This window comes from Pygoscelis adeliae, unplaced genomic scaffold (assembly GCF_000699105.1).
Source record: "Pygoscelis adeliae isolate BGI_AS28 unplaced genomic scaffold, ASM69910v1 Scaffold88, whole genome shotgun sequence".
NCBI lineage: Eukaryota > Metazoa > Chordata > Aves > Sphenisciformes > Spheniscidae > Pygoscelis > Pygoscelis adeliae.
Window position 1 is genome coordinate 2993897 of NW_008825616.1, and position 17687 is coordinate 3011583.

The window sequence follows — 17687 nt, forward strand, 5'->3', positions numbered from 1 at the left end:
CTTTCTAAATCTCTTCAGCATCCTGCGGAGGAGATCAAGATCTGATCCATTGCAATTTCCAACAAAATAAAGGGTATAGCTTAAGCGTCTAATGAAGTAGACATATGAAGAACTTTGTGGAAAAAATAGGGCTTAGTAAGGGCTCAGGGAGTTGATATTTAAGGTGTTATTATGCATGTAAGTTACTTTGCACTTCTACTTTTGAAGGTAAGTAAAACTGAGTTATCTCATTTTTGCCATGGTGAGAGGAGTATATACAGATATTTTTCTACCACTTAGCAGACGGAGTAGTTAATAACTTGTTATAGTACTGTAACTTGCTCATCTGTCTGAAGATGATTTAACTTACTGTTCTTCGGTTTTATTTTGCTGAGGAAAAATCAATATGCACAATCTGTCAGGAGTCCAAATTATTACACTTATTTAACTGCATATATTATTGAGTAGGCAGTTTCCTGTAATGAAGTTCTTGGCTTAAGTTTGTAAGGTGTATTAAGAAGTAATGGATGTAGCTCAGAATAAGCTGAAACAAGAAATGAAATTGTACAGTTGGGCAATTTCAGTTATTGGCCACCTATGTGAGAATATGAGTGCTTGGTGAAGTCTCATCAGAAAAAACATTTCACAGTAAAGAACAGGCTAAGACGACTTTTGAGTCTTTAGTCTAACAACACTTGATCCATGACTAGCGCTTTCCACGTGATCCTACAATATACGCAGATACCAAAAGGAGTGACTCTAAATGTACAAAATGTGGTATGTCAGAATGTTCCTCCAGAAGCCAATACACTGGTGAAAAGGAAGTGATTCTTAAGAGTGTACAGAAAAATCTTCCAATTGAAATTATTAATGGAAAGCCATTGGAGTGGGTTCTAACCCCTTCTTGTTCCCACCCCATTTAGTGTTCTCCCACTAGCTGTCTAAGTACAGACAACCATTCCCATTAACAAAGCAAGCAGTAACTGGCAAATGTGTTTACCAGAGTGGTATTCAACTGACCAGCTGCCAACATCTACATTTGAATAGCCCTCAAAATTTTTGTAGTGATAGATAGAAACAGGCAATCCTATAGAACAATGTCTCTCATCTGAAAGCAGACATTTGAAATAGGTCTGATGAGTCATTCCCTCAAAAAGCCAACTTTTGTCCATTGACCTGAAGGCAGCTTTGGGACAATAGCCGAGATAAAAATACCTATGGCATAGAAATCTCAAGTTCCATGAGAAAAACTCCATGCTGTCTCTCTTTAAAAAAAGCCCAACCCTGATGCTGTTCTCATCTTCATATCAAGGTACAAAATAACCAAGGAAGTTCAAACAATGCCACCTTCATAGCAGGTTCACAAAAGTCCCATTATATCCCAGAAAATAAGGTCCAACCAGTTCATTTCCCAGGCTGTGCCATTGCTAAGCCTGTTAAATCTATCCCTAATGAGAGACTGAATGAAGGATTGAATAGAAACAAGGCAGAAAGGGAAGGACACTGCATGATGCTTAATGACTGTCATTGTCATCTCATGCAAATGACGGACTGGGTGACCAGAGTCTCCATGTGTAAGTAAAAGGAGGAGTCTGGTCATGCTTCTCTGCAGCAGGTGCCAGGCTGGAGCATTGTTTCCAGCTCATACTTCTCTTGGAAAAGCTTTGTGTGTTCCGCAAGTTCATAGCCCTGTCAGCTCATGAAAAAACAGTGTCACGCACTGTCTGTCTGCTCTAATGTCTCTATTCCCCCTTGTGCTTTGTAAGAAGGAACGAGGATCCTGATTGTCATTACCAACAATAAGAAACATCATTACATATGGGGAGCTATTGTGGAGTAGAATGGGAATCGGCAGGTGTATTACAGATCCTTCGTCATATCACAGTGATAAAATATATCCTTAACACAGCCAAGAATTCTACTTTCAGTCTGTATTGGTAGATCCTATTATATTCACTGGCCACACTTTATGAATTTATTAGCAACAGAAGCCCAAACCTGAGGAATTACAGAAAGGATCAACATTTGTATTTTGTCTTTATTAATTATTAGCTTATGTACCAGTATCTTCTACATCCTTCTAGGCTTTTACAAGCTGAAGCAAAGATCATAAATTATTGCTGTATTGTCCTTTCCTTGCCTTTGGGTAATTCTATTAATACAACCTAATAGAACTCTGTGGATGTGTGTGTACAGTAACCCTGTAGTTTCTCTGTTAAAAACGACTAAACATGTCTCTGTTAGTCAGTGCTCAGAATATTTAATGTTAGTATTTTTCTTTTCTCTGTCTCTACCACCAATGCAAATAGGTTGATTAACATCCTTCAGCAAACAAACCTTCCTTTATTTTTTTAAAGGACTCTTTTAGGAAACATGACTGGTTCTCTGCCTATCTCTTTCCATTGAGATTCATAGAATTGTAGAATGGTTTGGGTTGGAAGGGACCTTTAAAGATCATCTAGTCCAACTCCTCTGCAATGAGCAGGGACATCTTCAACTAGATCAGGTTGCTCAGAGCCCCATCCAACCTGACCTGGAATGTTTCCAGGGATGGGGCATCTACAACCTCCTGGGCAACCTGTGCCGGTGTTTCGCCACTCTGATTCAGTGAGTCCTTTAGGTTCAGACTAAGAAACCTAAATATATATGTCTGTATGCAAACTGAAGTGGGCTTCATCTGCCTGAGTGCATGTCACTAGGGCCACCTGAGCTATTACCTGACCTCCTGCTTCTATTCCAATATTGTTACTCCAATAAGTCTGTGCCACATCCTCCAGCCCTGTGTGGGCATCTCAGACACACAAGGCATCTCAAATGGCGCTGGATATCTGTCTGTATACAGTAAACCCCTTTCCCCTGTGTCTCAGCTTCCACTACAGTCCACGAAGTCAATATATTTACTGAAACCCTGAAAGCAATTCCAGTGATAAAACGAAGATATCTGTGGGTAATGATCTGCACTCAGAAATCTTCTGTTTTTCATCATTGATCATTGAGGGAGCCTGGGTGGCTAACTTAGACTCAACATGGAATTTTTAGGTAGGTACACCAGGTATTTCCACTGTAAGGATTCAATTTATTTTCACAAAGATAGGTTTTTAGTGCAATTTGAGATGCTTCAGAGGATCAAGTTGCCAGTGCAGATAGACACAGACCTTCTGTAGGCCCCATGTCAGAATGTCTTGATACCCTAAGGAATCTAGAGACACTTACTGTTTATGTGCACCTGAATCTGGTCCTAAAAATCTCCAAATTCCCTAATTCTCTTGCTTCAGGAACTTATTGGACACTAGGATACAATTTACATGCAAAGCCTAGGGTTCATTTAGGATTTCCCTGAAATGTAGTCACTGCCAGTGCAGAGAAATTCTAAGTCAATCAGTGCTGTCTTAATCCATCTAGTGATGGATACTGATGTTCCAGCGCTAGAAAGATCCTAGAAACCAGTCAGCTGTGCCATTGACTCCAGCAAGAATCTAATTCACTCTCTTAGTGCTGTGTTTTTCTCAGCGAGACTAACAATCTAAAGAAGCAATAAAGACTCACTTTTGCCAGCAAATACAGCAGACAGCCACAGAATATGCCATGGGAATAGGAACAAAAGAACATTTTCACAGAATTACCTTTTAAAAGAATATCCAGTTGTCTGACACCTGACTCACTCATTTTTACAGACATATAACATGGTTTTAGGACCTTCATAAAAAGACAGTTTGCATGCAAGGAATCACTTTAATTCAGCACTGAAATGTATCCGCTGCTGCAGAAGACTGCAGCAGCTGCCCGATGGGATACAGCACAAGCACACAGTTTTAAAGGAGCTGCAAAGATCTGATGAAAATCATACTAAAATCATAGATGGTCACTCAGTTATAATTCAGATGACATGTTAATAGTCTTTTGGGGATTTTTTCTGCCACAGTACTATAGATATTAAAAAGCTAAATGACTGTAAATTGTCAGAGCTTCCAGCTGTCCATGGCTCTGAAGATACCGACAGATCACAGCAGCACACGAAAGACCATCACTCATTCCATTGCAGAAGTTTCACTGCTATTCACCGTTCATTTTTTAACTGCGGCGACCTGGTATATCATGCTTGCATTTTCATGCAATGCTCACAATTGCAGCCTGGGGCAACATGAATTAAAACAATCCCCCTGTCCCACAGGTAAAATCCATTGCAAATGCATCTACCACACTTTGCATTTGAAAATGGTCATTAAAAACAAACAAACAAACAAACAAAAATCAAAAACAAAAATCAAACCCCAAAAGCAAGTAAATAAGTATATGGGGCAAACCCTCACTTCCTGATAGCCTCTGCATGGACTGTAAAGGAGCTGCCCCTGTTTACTCTCGACCAGTTTCCCGTTGCACACCGTGTGTGCCATGTCGGGGAAGGTAAGAGTGGGCTTCTTGATACTATATAACTCCGGCCAAAAAAAGAGAGGCGGTGCGGCTAGCTGTCACCATAGAAACAAGGAACTCACAAGTGGAACTGTGTAAATAATTGATATTTTGTTTCAATGGTTAAACAAACAAACAAAAAAAAAACCATAATTCTGTTTAATTAAGTGAGTTTTCAGCCTTTTTGGCTGACATGAAATACAGACTTGGACAGGCAGATAGGAAATTTTATTTTACCTTTTTATTTTTAATTTTAACATTCTTTATTTTTTAACCCAGATTAAATTTACGTAGCAATACTTCTGAAACAATGTTCTGTCATGAAATGTCAATACATTTTTATTTTCTGAATTTGTTAATGGCCATTATTTTTCAGCCTAAATTATTTAAAAATTTAACTTGAAGCTGCATTTTTCAATGACAAAACTGCTTGCAGAAAAATACTTTTATTTAGTCCTGCTCCCCGAAACTAATCTTATCCGAGTCAATATCTTATCCAGTTGCCTGGACAAATTCCACTCCACCTTTTATTTTCTTTTAACTTATGTTCTTCGGTTATTAAAGAAGGACTTCCTGACAATTCTGGAGATTACAAAAGCAATAGCTTTGACAGAACCAGGTAGGAATTATTACAATGAATATACTATGGGATGGGAATAGTAGCTCATGCTCATGCTTTGCAGTTAATGGTGTTTTTAGAGCTGTAGCCGTTAAATTCCAGTACTTTTCCTTCCCTTCATTTCCCATCTGAATGGAAGTCCAGCAAATGCTGAGAAGATGACCAAACTTAGATTTATTAGCAGGGCTTGCAAAGGAGGCAGTCCTCATTTAAACCACCAAACCGGTGCTGAATGTGTCGACAGATTGTGTTCATGCTGCCCAAGGAGATAATAGAAATTTCTGCTCCATTACAGCAATTTTTGCATCTTTTCTCTGAGTCATCTTAACTGACCTTCCTAGGCTGATGATCACCTCACCTAAGTTTTAAGTATCTTAGAGAGTCCATATAGCTTAACTTGCTCTCCAGCTTCCCTCTTGAGTCAGTGGAGAGAAAAAGGCCATTCCAGAGAAGAATTTATCCCACAAATATCAGGAACACATAGCAGTTTGAAAGGAATAGCTCTAAGGAAGCACCCACAGCTCTTCAGTGGCTACTTAGACTTAGCTTAGACTAGACAACTGAGGTGTTAGTTACTAAAATCAAGAGAGACAAATCACACCCCTGGAGACTAAACAGTGAATAGGAACTAGTAGGACTTGGGATTAAGACTCTTAGGACAGAGACTAAAGTATCCATATCTATCACATGTGCTGTAGAAAATCCATGGTAGAATACTGCTCTGGTACTGCATGATGCACCTATGGCCCTACACACTCCATCAATTTGCCATGGCTTAGCACTGTACCGTGGTGGCACATGGCACTGAAGAGAAAGGGATAGTATATTAAGGAAAGGCTTTCTTGACACTGAGACACATAGGATTACCAAAGACACTGTCATCCCCAGTGAAGAATGGTACAGAGATCCCCAGTCTAATGGCAACCCAGCTAGATCTGGAAGCAAAAGCTGTAGGTTTGCACAAGCACAGCACTGCCCTGCAGCAAATTATTTCTGCTCCCAGGACCATGATCTCAGCTGAGAGTTACAATGCCAAATGAATATCCCTGCTCGGCTGGCATTAGTATGTGCATCTTCATATTATGTCCAGGGTACAATGCGGATGGGTTTTTAATCCCTGTTACCAGGAATCCTTCACCAGTAAAATTATTGTTATTATACTATTTGTCTTCCCAGGCAGACCATATAGGTAAGTACAGCTTGGCTGTATATTATAGAAAGGTAAGAAAGAAATATGCTAGAGGCTTTTCCTAGAAATAAGAACATACCAGTGATTCACCTGTCAGAGTTTTGTCCCATCTCCAGCTGTGACTGGCAAGAAACTTTTCTGTAGATCATTCCAAAGCAGCTTGCCTGTGACACAGCACCCTTTCTTTCCCCTGCCACAGCTGATCCCGAACTTTTTCAATGACAATGCACTTCCAGGCTTTCAGCCTCACTAATGTGACTGAATTCACGGTAGGCTCCCAACATCCTTTTTAGCTGCTGCTGCTGCATTTGGGAACAAGATTCCTTCTAGAGCCTGCAGCTTGGTTTATACCTGGATTGTGAAGGTTTAGTTCATTCCAGTACTGCTACATTATTATCAATAGAATTCATACCATCTAACTTCATAATGATTGTCCATAATGATTGCTTTAATAGGCAATGGAGAGAAATGGGCACTTGTCTTACAGTCTTTTTTACGTAAGACGGATGTGTAAAATAGGACAAGTTTATGTCCTGTAAGTACTTGTAAGTGTAAGTGACTCCTAAGTACTTATTTTGGTCTATTGACTATAAACACACTCTAAATAACTAGCATTAATAAAGGCCTCTGTACTTTATACAACCATATTTAGGTAACATGAATCCATCCATTGTATCTGATGAACAGATTTCTAAAAAGCCTGCTGATAAACTCAGAGGCATTCAGCAAAGAGCTGAAGAATGAGTCAATGCTTGGAAAACAGAGATTAGGGAAGCTTTTTTTCTTGCATTTGCCTGAGAAAGAGTAAAGCTTGATCACAGTTCAGGTACTAAGGATTGCACAGGTGTCTTGTTCAGATAGAGACCTCTACAGTATAGATGTCTGAAATGAGTGCAGATCCTAACCCTGGTAACACATGATCCCTATCTTCTACCTTGAAATTCTTGCTTGCCTCTACCATCTCTAACATAAGGTTAGTAGAAGACACTTTATGCAGTGTAATATGGATAAATCCATTAGCACAAAACCTCATCTTTGACCTAAGACAGATGTATTCAAGCAGACCAAAGCTATCTAAGTATCCTGGCTCAAATAGGAGCTAAGTAGAAAACATATAGCTGTAGAGACATATTCTTAGCTATACCCTCCCAACTCTAGGAATTCAATAGCTTTTAAAAACTGAGTGTGGGAAGAACAATCCTAGTCCTATTGTTCTTGTGCACAGCTGCATCAGTAAAGGAGACACATGCACACATACACAGGCACACAATGAAATAATGTCTTCCCAGTGGTGCCAATGGAAATAAAAGCAGATAATTAAAAGGCTCTGAGAGAACAGGAGGCTGATGAGACACCCAATGAAAATCTGAAACTAAAAAAACCTGCTCCATCGTCATATGAAGTTGGAAACATTTTTCAAAGTCTACTGTGATTTTCTCTCTCATTGTATTACCACCACTACCTTCTAATTTCCACCTCCTACCCCCTTGGCACCCTTACCAGTTTCTTTCCTGTTGATTTACAGGGTAACTTGCTGGTAGGATTCCTCTTAACAAAGATCATTGTAGGCATCGCATCCCTGCAAATACTTATTTCATTTGAATTTTTTTACTTGCCTGGCAATACTACTGCCCTTCAACATTTTTCAGAGGAAAGACAGGAGTAATGGGACCAGCTAACTAGGACTACAAGTTAAAGATCAATTTGACAGTGAGTCATGAACCACATAATCACCAGTGAGTCCTCATCACTTCTATTTCTATTCAAATTCTTGCATTGTGTTCACTATTATCATACCATGGCTCATTCCAGATTAGTCCATTTTAGGCACTATAAACATTAAACCAGAGGCCCAAATCTGCAGATCACCCAAGGAACTCCCCCACCATTTGAGAACGAGCCACATTCAAAGGACAAGTCTGGAATATCAAGTTCCAACAATGGAAAGCAAGACAAGTAACAGGCTGGGAAAAGTCTATCATGCCAATCTGCAGCTGGAGAAATGTTCATTAGCAGGGCTCTTGCCAGCGTGTGATTTCTCTGAGTGGCATATTTCCTGGCTGTGATCTTGTGCTCCCATACACAGTATCAGATGCAACTGGTCAGTAGATCCCAGATCAAGCCAAATGTGTAAGGCCCTTGGAGTTACCTCTAGGTGAGATACAAGCCCACCAGGAAGCAGAAAACAGCTGGGAGACTCTCTGTCAGTGCATGCATGCGGCAAGTGTGAATGTGCAGGCTGCTGAACACCTGCCTGTCTTTTGAGGTCACCACTCAAGGAAGCATTGATTGCAAAACTTGCTCACACAAGTATAAGCAGATCTACTACAGCTAAGTATGTGGATGGTGAAGCAAGGAAAAACCAGATACATTCACAAAGATTGCTCTTGCTAACATTGCTTAAATGGCTTAACATTGCTTATAAAATAGATTGCTCTTGCTAGCATTGCTTAAATGACTTTTGACAGTATTGTATAAAAAGGCGCTTAGCGAAATGTCTGTAAACACACCGAGAGATAACAAAATGAGTTGGAGACCCACCCCATGGTGAGTGATAACCAGATGTGCTGGAGGAGCGTTGGAAACCCACCCCATGGCAAGTGATAACCAGATGTGCTGGAAACCCACCATACGATGGGTGAATGTTATAAAAGATCTCCAAAGAACAGTAATGGGGGGCATGGTTTAGGAGATGACTCCCCATGTTCCCCCAGCGCTGAATAAACATACCTACTTTACAATTCTATCTAAGACTTGTGAAGTTACTTTTCCGCGCGTCAGATGGTATGAAGAAGACACCTAAATATCAAAACTTCCTATGGTAAAAATCATGGTCCAGACTTTTTTGAGTAATCCAGTCCTCTAGCATGACCTAGTCAGTATAACACAGCCAGATGCTAAAGGTAGGATCTTTCTAATAAAATGTAGACCTCTACAGTGTAAATATATATAGCTGAGATGGTCATCCTTACTTCCATATATGTCTGTAGAGAAAAAAAAGGCATCATCTAATCTACTTTGAGGATGAAATGAATAATGTCTCAGGCTCTACTTATTAGATATCCAGAGCTACAAAATAAGCAAGGTGACTTGCTCATTTGTAGTGTAGATGCATTTGCAGGCATCAACATTTAATTAGATGAATCCTATGCTGAGTGTACGTGACCCAAGAAACTGTCATTCAGCATCTGAGTAACTCCTGTGCCATTCTTTCCTAGCCCCAGGGTTGGGAGCAGGTCAACAGAGTCTGGATGGGAAAAAATAAAATGAAAAAGGGTGCGTATGTATCAGCAGTGAGCATTATCAATTCCTATCAGGCAGAAAGTCCCTTGAGGACTGCTGACACCTAGAAGAGGGTCCAACAGGAACAGAACAGGGACAAAACCTCAAACAACAGAGATTGGAAACATTGATTGAAGAAGTAGCCTGGCTTCACTGCCTGGAGAAGTCAAGTATGAAGTAATCATTCCCACCCCTTTTTTCTTTTTTGTCTTTGTCTTTCATTATTTCACTTTGTAACTTTAATTCTGTCTCCAGAACAAAGGAGTCAGATTCGGGGTCCTGCTGAGATTTCATTTTCTTCAAATTCTCTTTTTCATTCAGGCTGTAGGTGGCAGTTGAACAGGGATGGACACACAGGGTCAGCACATGCTCCTTATTTCTTCTTATATAAAGGCTCCTGAAGAATTTAAAGCACTTAAGAGAAAGAAGTTATCATAAACCCCATGGAAAAAAACAAAAAAAAAACAAAAAAAAAAACCACCCCAGAAAACAACAGAAAATCTCAAGGCAATCATTGTCTCTGAAGTATTATAGGCATTACACAGCAGCAGAAGGAGGGAAAACAATGCTGTGAAGAATAAAACGGTAATGAGCATCTGGGCATGAGAGGTAGAGGGGGAGGAAAAGGGGAAAATATCAGAGCACTGACAATTCAGGGCTGGATGCTTTCCATAATATAGTGCCAAACTTGCTTTTCAAGACCTGTGGTTGCAGTTGCAGCATCAACATTGTGTTTGTGTTGGACCTCACCCAGAGGAGCTCTGGGGAACCACTTAGTTTATGTCTGTGTTCACAGACGCTGAACACAGCAAGGGGGCAAAACAAAGGCAGGAGAGTTGAATTATTGCAAAATGTAGGAACCCATAAGATGTTCTTCCTCTTTTGACTTCAAAGTGCATTGCTTTCCATGCAGTACTTTTAGGCAGGAGAAATATCAGTGCAGAACACAAGGTCTCTGAACAGGAGCAGAGAACTTACTATTACCATTGTTATTTTTTGCACCACGTGGGCACCTTGGAGTAGGATTCATGATCTGTAATGTTATTGTTCTAGGTACTGTGGAAATACAGATCACAAAGACTGTTCATGTCCCAGATTCAAGTTTTTTATGTGATCATTTGACTTTGTGTCACCTGCAACAGAATGTGGAGGTACCTTGCTTACAGAGGTTACTGTAGTTCAGCTGTTTTGGAGGATTTTTTTAAGACACAGTAACTTGAACATGTGCCTGAGCCTCTACAGAGTCTAAAAACTCACAATCCCATTTTATACCCTGCAGCCCCTCGAGGAGAAATAAATCCTCAGAAAATTTATATATTGCATTGTTCTGTGGAAATTTGCATGCAGAAATAATCAGAAGGGGGAAGAGGTAGTTTTATGCTTCTCCTTGATCTTGAATAAACAGAAGTTTACTCATCAGCCAGGAGGGATTTCTTCTTTCTTTCAGCTGTTTCTGACAAGCAAGGGAGTTATTTCCTATGTTTCTCTTTCTTTGAAAGGAAACAAGCTAATAACATATTTCTCCACTACCTGACATCATTAGTAAATCTTACTGCTACAGATGAATAACAAAAACCAAATGTTGGGCAATTTTCACTTCTCCCAGGTGAAAAATAGGTTGTCTGCAGCAGGTGAAAATTGGGAGGCATCAACACACTGCAAATATGACTGCTTAATTTATGGGCAGTTACTGCTTCTTCAGGGAGTTTTGTAATGAAACTTCTCCAAACAATGCTTGATAACTTAACCTAAAAGCCAGGTTCAGCTGTGGCGAATAGTGCTCCATTCCAGTAACAGACCAGGGGCAAAAGTGCTTTTGGAGAAAATGGATACTTGTGGTATTTTCCCAAATATTGCAGGGTGTGAATTCACCATGCGTGGAGTATCCCATGTTTCTACACCTCTTGTTAGCAGGCAGCAATAAGGTGTCATTCAAAACAGAGTAAGTAGTATCTCAATGGCATTGAGCAAACACTAAGAAGATGGTAGAGCTCTGTTGATGTCCCATCCTTTAACTATGGAGATGAGGCTTTGTTGGGAATGAGGATGGCAGCATCTGGCTTGAAATAGGTATCATGTAATGAAAGGTGAGTCTGGAAGGTCAGGACTTAATGGGGACAGAGTGGAATGCTATAGTCCCAGAGGTGAAATAAAATATATGTAAAACGTGTCTACAATTATTTAAAAAACATAGAGAGAAAGGGCAACAAACAGGATCCATGGAATGAAATGGCTTTCAAACAAGAAATATGCCAGAATTCTTCACTGGAAAATAAATGTCCTTGAAGGGATGTGACTTCTTTACCCAAAGCCACGTAAACTGTGGAACTTGTTGCTAGAGGATGTGGGGAACAACTAAAAGATGCACAGTGAGCCTGGGAAAATCTTTACAGTGGTTCAACACAAAAATATTGGGTGAACAGAATAAAAAGCAGCTGGGTTCTGCTGCTGAGCTAGTGCTTGAAAGGATTCAGTCCCTTCCTGCCTGAGTGGGTGATACATTTTAATCACATTGAGATGCAAAAGCCTTTCCAATGGCTCTGGACCTCCTGCATCTCTGAGCTGTGCTCTTTGAATTTGGAGCAGACGGGGGGGGGGGAGGAGTTCAGTCTGCATAGTCCCCCAACTACCAAGGTTATTCTGGATTTGAGTGATAAAGAACAAACTAGCTGGTGAAATAGTCTCATTTGACCTGGGAAAATCTATGAATTCTTGAATCCAAATAATAGCCATTGCATAATCGTAAGAAGGGGGGCTCATGATCAGCTTTTGACATCATTCTGGGGGTAGGGGAGAAGAAACAGTATTTTTTCCCTTTTGTCTTTGCTTATGCCATTTCTGGACCAGGGAGTGTCGTGGTTTAACCTCAGCCGGCAACTGAGCACCACGCAGCCGCTCGCTCACTCCCCCACAGTGGGATGAGGGAGAGAATTGGAAGGGGAAAAGTGAGAAAACTCGTGGGTTGAGATAAAGACAGTTTAATAGGGAAAGCAAAAACCACATGCACAAGCAAAGCAAAACAAGGAATTCATTCACTACTTCCCATGGGCAGGCAGGTGTTCAGCCATCCCCAGGAATGCAGGGCTCCATCACCAAGTAACGGTTACTTGGGAAGACAAACGCCATCACTCTGAACGTCCCCCCTTTCCTCCTTCTTCCCCCAGCTTTATATGCTGAGCATGACGTCCCATGGTATGGAATGTCCCTTGGGTCAGTTTGGCTGTGCCCCCTCCCAGCTTCTCGTGCACCTCCAGCCTGCTCAGTCGGTAGAGCATGGGAAACTGAAAAGTCCTTGGCTAGTGTAAGCACTACCTAGCAACAACTAAAACATCGGTGAGTTATCAAGTTTATTCTCATCCTAAATCCAAAACACAGCACTGTACCAGCTGCTAGGAAGGAAATTAACTCTATCCCTGCCGAAACCAGGACAGGGAGGAATTAAGAAGCTCTTCTGTAATGCACAAAGAAGGTCTCAAAAACACATCCCTGGGCTGAAATGAACTGCCTGAAGTACATGCTTTCCGCGGTTCCACCAAACCACACAGTTCATTTGCCCAAAGCTGGGAAGCAGAACAAAAATGAGCTTATGTGTGAGATGAATAGCAGGACTCTGATGGAAATACTCCCAGCAGCTAAAATGCAGGAATGGCTTGCTTCGGAGGATGCTCTGGTAACACAGAGATCTGCATCCTGCCCTCCCTTGCTTCTGGGCTAAAATATATGGTGAGGAAAAGGGGAAAGAAATCTCCCTTCTTTTATCACACGCACAATGTGTTTTATCCGCTTTTCTCTGCAGTTTTACCAATTCTAGTCACAGTAGAAGCAGTTTGGACAGGACTCAGAAAATAGATCCTGATTTCCAATTAGTTTCTTTGTCATTCTTCGCCCTTCTCTCACTGGTGCTGGCCATAAGCAGCTCCTGCTGCAGTCAGTGGGACATGAGACAGGATATGAAACTATCAATTTCTTCTTTGCTTGCTGCCTCAGTTTCTTATCTCAGCAATAGCACAAGTATTCTTTATCAAGATTATGGTCATCACAATGTTAATCCCTGTAAAGGTCTTCAGATCATGTGAGAAAGAGGCACAAATTATTACTGAACTGATGAGGGGGAATGAGCTGTTACAGAACAGACCAGTGATGCACTTAGTCTTATGTCCAGTCCCCAATAGCTGTTGCCGCCTGCACCAGCAGAAGACATAAACACTATCAAGGCCTTTCCAGGCACACTGGGGTTTTTTTTCTTTCCTTTTTTTTTTCTTTTGGGATTAATTTTGTAGATGTATGTCACTGCATCACCTCAAGTACACAAGCAAATTCCTGACCTCTGATAATAACCAGCAATTGTTCTGGTACCTCTCCATTGATTGATTTTTTTGTCCTTATAATGTTTCTCTAAGCTCATTCAGCTGCAGTGACCGCACCTCTTACAGTAAGGTGTTTGCATTGACATTGCTGGAAACCCCTGCAGACATGACAGGAAAGGTTTAGAAACCATCAGTTCAGTGTACATGATCTATCCCAAGCTGAAACTCACCTGGAGAAGAGTCATTGAGAGGGTTCAGGGCAGCTGCCCTCCGTATCTTCTCCAGACAAGTCTCTTGCTCCTTTTTAATGATGCAGTTGGAATGGGTTGCTGTAACCTGAAATGTGGGGGAAAAAATGTGGAGAAAGAATAATTAAAAACTTAAAATAGCTGGTGACTTTATGATGAAACATCAGTAAGTTTTGAGGTCTCATTCCAAAAAGAAATAAAAACATCCTTAGAAGATGAGAGAAAACTCAACAAACTTCTTCCCCCTCCTCCTCCCCCCGCCCCCCGGAAGGCTGAAGGCCAAACTATGGAATTATAATGCTTATAAATTGTTTGGGGCTTTTGTGTTTTTATGTTACACTGTCCAAGTGTAATTTCTAATGTGTTTGCTTTATTTTATTGTATTCCTTCCTCATATAAGGCTGAAGCAAAGCTACCTCTAAATAGAGAAATAATTTAAAGAGGAATCAGAAATCAGCTGAGGCTCAGTTCGATCTTCCACCAGTTTCTTATGAGTCTTGCACAATCCATCAACCTCACTCAGGACTCAAAACTAAATTAAAAGCTCTTTCTCTTAGTCTTTCACCCTGTCCATTCCTTAATGTTTCCTTCTTCCTTTATTCCCAGTGAATACAAGGCTACTTTCTTGCCAAAAAAGAATGCAATGCCAATTAAACTGAGGTGACTTGATCCAAAACTTTTCTTTTTCTTTTTTCTTTTTTTTCCCCATCTTTAAGGCTCTAAGGCAGCCCGCTACAAGGAAAAAAGTGGGGGATTAAAAAAAAAAAAAAAAAAAAAAAAGATAAATGAGTCTGTAACAGGAACATTGCAGTCAACAGAATGCAGGCAATCCCAAAGCAGCAACAAAATAAGAATGGGACCCATTCCCAGAAATCAATACAAAATTTCATTCCTGTTGTAGAAAGTGGCCAGGGGATATCAGTTCAGGGGAAATACAATCTCAGGTTTCATTAGATCATTTTATAGGGGTACTGCTAAGGTTCAAATCACACTCTGTGGCAAGCACCATGAAAATCAGTGCACTGGTTGAAGATAGGATAGGTCACCCTGGTTCTCTGCAAGCAGCTTTGCTGTTTCATATTTCCCATCCCATTTCCTTCACTCTTGACGATGGAGAACTACAGAGGAAGTAGAGTGCACCTGCCAAGCGGTCTGTTTTCCTTTACCTGCTAAGTAAGAACAAGCAAACAGGGAAAGCAACCCCTGAATTCCATCTGCTTCAGTTTATTTTTGGAGCCCTATCTGCACAGGTCAACTTTACTTCCCTCACATCCCAGTAGAGGGAATGGAGTGAACGGTTTGGGTCACTAATGCATCGAACTGCCACCACACACTCAATACACACAGTGAATCCCAAGGCACACGTAATCCTAGTCTGGTGGTGCTTGTGTTGTGTTTTTGTGTGTGCTAGGAGGCAGGGAGCCATTTGCACACTTCTGATGTTGTAACAGTTACAAGCCACCGCCCCTAAGTCAAAGACAGAGAGTTTCCTAATGGACTCTACTTTACTAGCTTTACTCACCATTTGTAGGAACTGATAATGCTACAGTTTCATCTCCAAGATCCCAGTAATAAATTTCAGTTATTTTCGCCGTGGGATACACCAGGCATAACCATATTAGATTTGTTTGTCTTCAAAACAAACACTGTTCTGTTCTAGGGGCTCCCAAGGGCCTGGAAAATGTATATTATCACAGATCTCTGGGATCTCCCAAGAACATAAGGGCTTTTGCTACATCATCCCCTAAACCTCACCAAAGATTGAGAAAATTGCATTGGCTGACATTCAAGTTCTTAGAATATCTTTTAAAAAAAAGAGAAATAGCAAGTAAATCAGGCTTCTGCTGCTAGTACTGGTTTACTCTCCACAGTTGCCCAGGTCTGAAAGGAGTGTCCAGGGGTTGTCTCAGTACATGAACGTGGCAGTTTCTACACAGTTCAGTATATGCAGATTAGAAAAGCTGTCATATTATAATAATAATAATATAATTACAATATAAATTGTCTATGCAAAGAGGATAAGAATAAACAAAAGGAAATGTTTCTTCACACACTTATTGTTAACTTGCAGAACTCTTTTCAGCTTGATATTGTGGATGTTAAATGTTATAGGAGTTCAAAACATAAATGTATGTGTGTACGTATGTATGCAAAGTCCATCAGAGGACACCAAACACTAAGAAACCCACCATGCCCATCTTTTGATGTCCTATGGGGTAACTCCAGACCTTTGAGAAAAAGGTTTAGATTCAATCTATAGTCAAAGGAAAAAAGAGTGTGATTTATCCTTCTTATTTTTGGTGTCTTCTTTAGCAGAGGCAAATCAAAGCCAGGACTTGACTGATTATAAAGAAAACCTAAGGTTAAAAGCTCATATTTTATTGTTTTCCTTGCAGACAGGCACATCTAGTCAGATGTATCTGACTAAACTGACTAAATTTAGTCAGTTTGGCTCAGGAGGTATTTGAAATGCAGGCTGCTGGGCACAGAGAGAACATTAGAGCGATATGCTTCACCTATCACTGTAGCCTTCCTTAAGCTTTCACTATTAGCAGGCTACTTTGATATCACTTCCCAAAACCATCTTTATGCTGTTTTGTTGCACTCTTCATCAACAGATTTAAAAAAAAAAAAATATTGAGGAACACGGAAACCGAGACAGAAAGCAAAGAAAAGGAGGAAACAGTAACCTCAGAGCCAAAGGAGAGAGTAGAAGCTGCCTGTCATCTCTGCTAATTAGCAATGCCGTATCTGAGAAAATAAGACCAGGTTTGGATAGTTTATAACAAAAGGCTATAAAAAAAAAAACAAAACAAAACAAAAACCACTTTATAAAAAAGTTTTATATTCATCTCTGTTGAATGCAAAGATGCATTAATGTTACCATGTTTTCCTGAAAGGATCCACATGTTTCATGTTTCTCCATTAACTATGGACTGGTCGAGCCTTTAATGTGTCAAGTCAGTGTTTAACAACTGAACGGCAGAGCACAATTCAAATGGAAGTGTAAGCTGGAACTTCATGGCCTCCTGATTTAATTTCTTTTGCCTCAAGGACATTTGCAATTTCCTGAGTTCAGTAGAGACAGTCTGGTTTCAGTTTCCCAGAAGATATTAGTGATATGTGCAGTTAAAGAATATTTTGACACATACTAGAAAAATCAAGAAACCAAGTGGATAGTGCATGAAATTAATTCTTCTTAAAAAAATCATTACTCTCAATGGAGTGAAGGAGTTTGACTCACACCAATTTTGAAAGGGCATATATTTGTATAGATACAAATACAGTAAATACAATCAATGTCTGTTTAGTTCTGAGAGAACACAAAAAGACAAAAGCAGCTGCCTACAGCTCTATAAATGTGTGTCGTGGTTTAGCCTCAGTCGGCAACTGAGCACCACGCAGCCGCTCGCTTACTCCCCCCTCCCCGGTGGGATGGGGGAGAGAATGAGAAGAGCACAAGTGAGAAAAACTTGTGGGTTGAGATAAAAACAGTTTAATAATTGAAATAAAATTATAGTAATAATAATATAATAATATTAATAATAATAATAATAATACACAAAGCAAGTGATGCACAGTGCAATCTCTCACCACCCTTTTACCGATGCCCAGCCAGTCCCCGAGCAGCGGCCCCCCCCGGCCAGCTTCCC

The 17687-nt window shown here is 40.4% G+C and overlaps 1 protein-coding gene across 1 annotated transcript in view; it reads right to left on the minus strand.

Annotated features, from left to right (window-relative positions):
- The window catches only part of ADCYAP1R1 (adenylate cyclase activating polypeptide 1 (pituitary) receptor type I), a 111593-nt gene that overhangs the window by 70976 nt on the left and 22930 nt on the right, over positions 1–17687 (minus strand). Inside the window, exon 2 of the mRNA XM_009333313.1 lies at positions 14017–14122. Coding sequence (XP_009331588.1) covers positions 14017–14122 — 106 coding nt within the window. The remainder of the gene's footprint in view (positions 1–14016; positions 14123–17687) is intronic.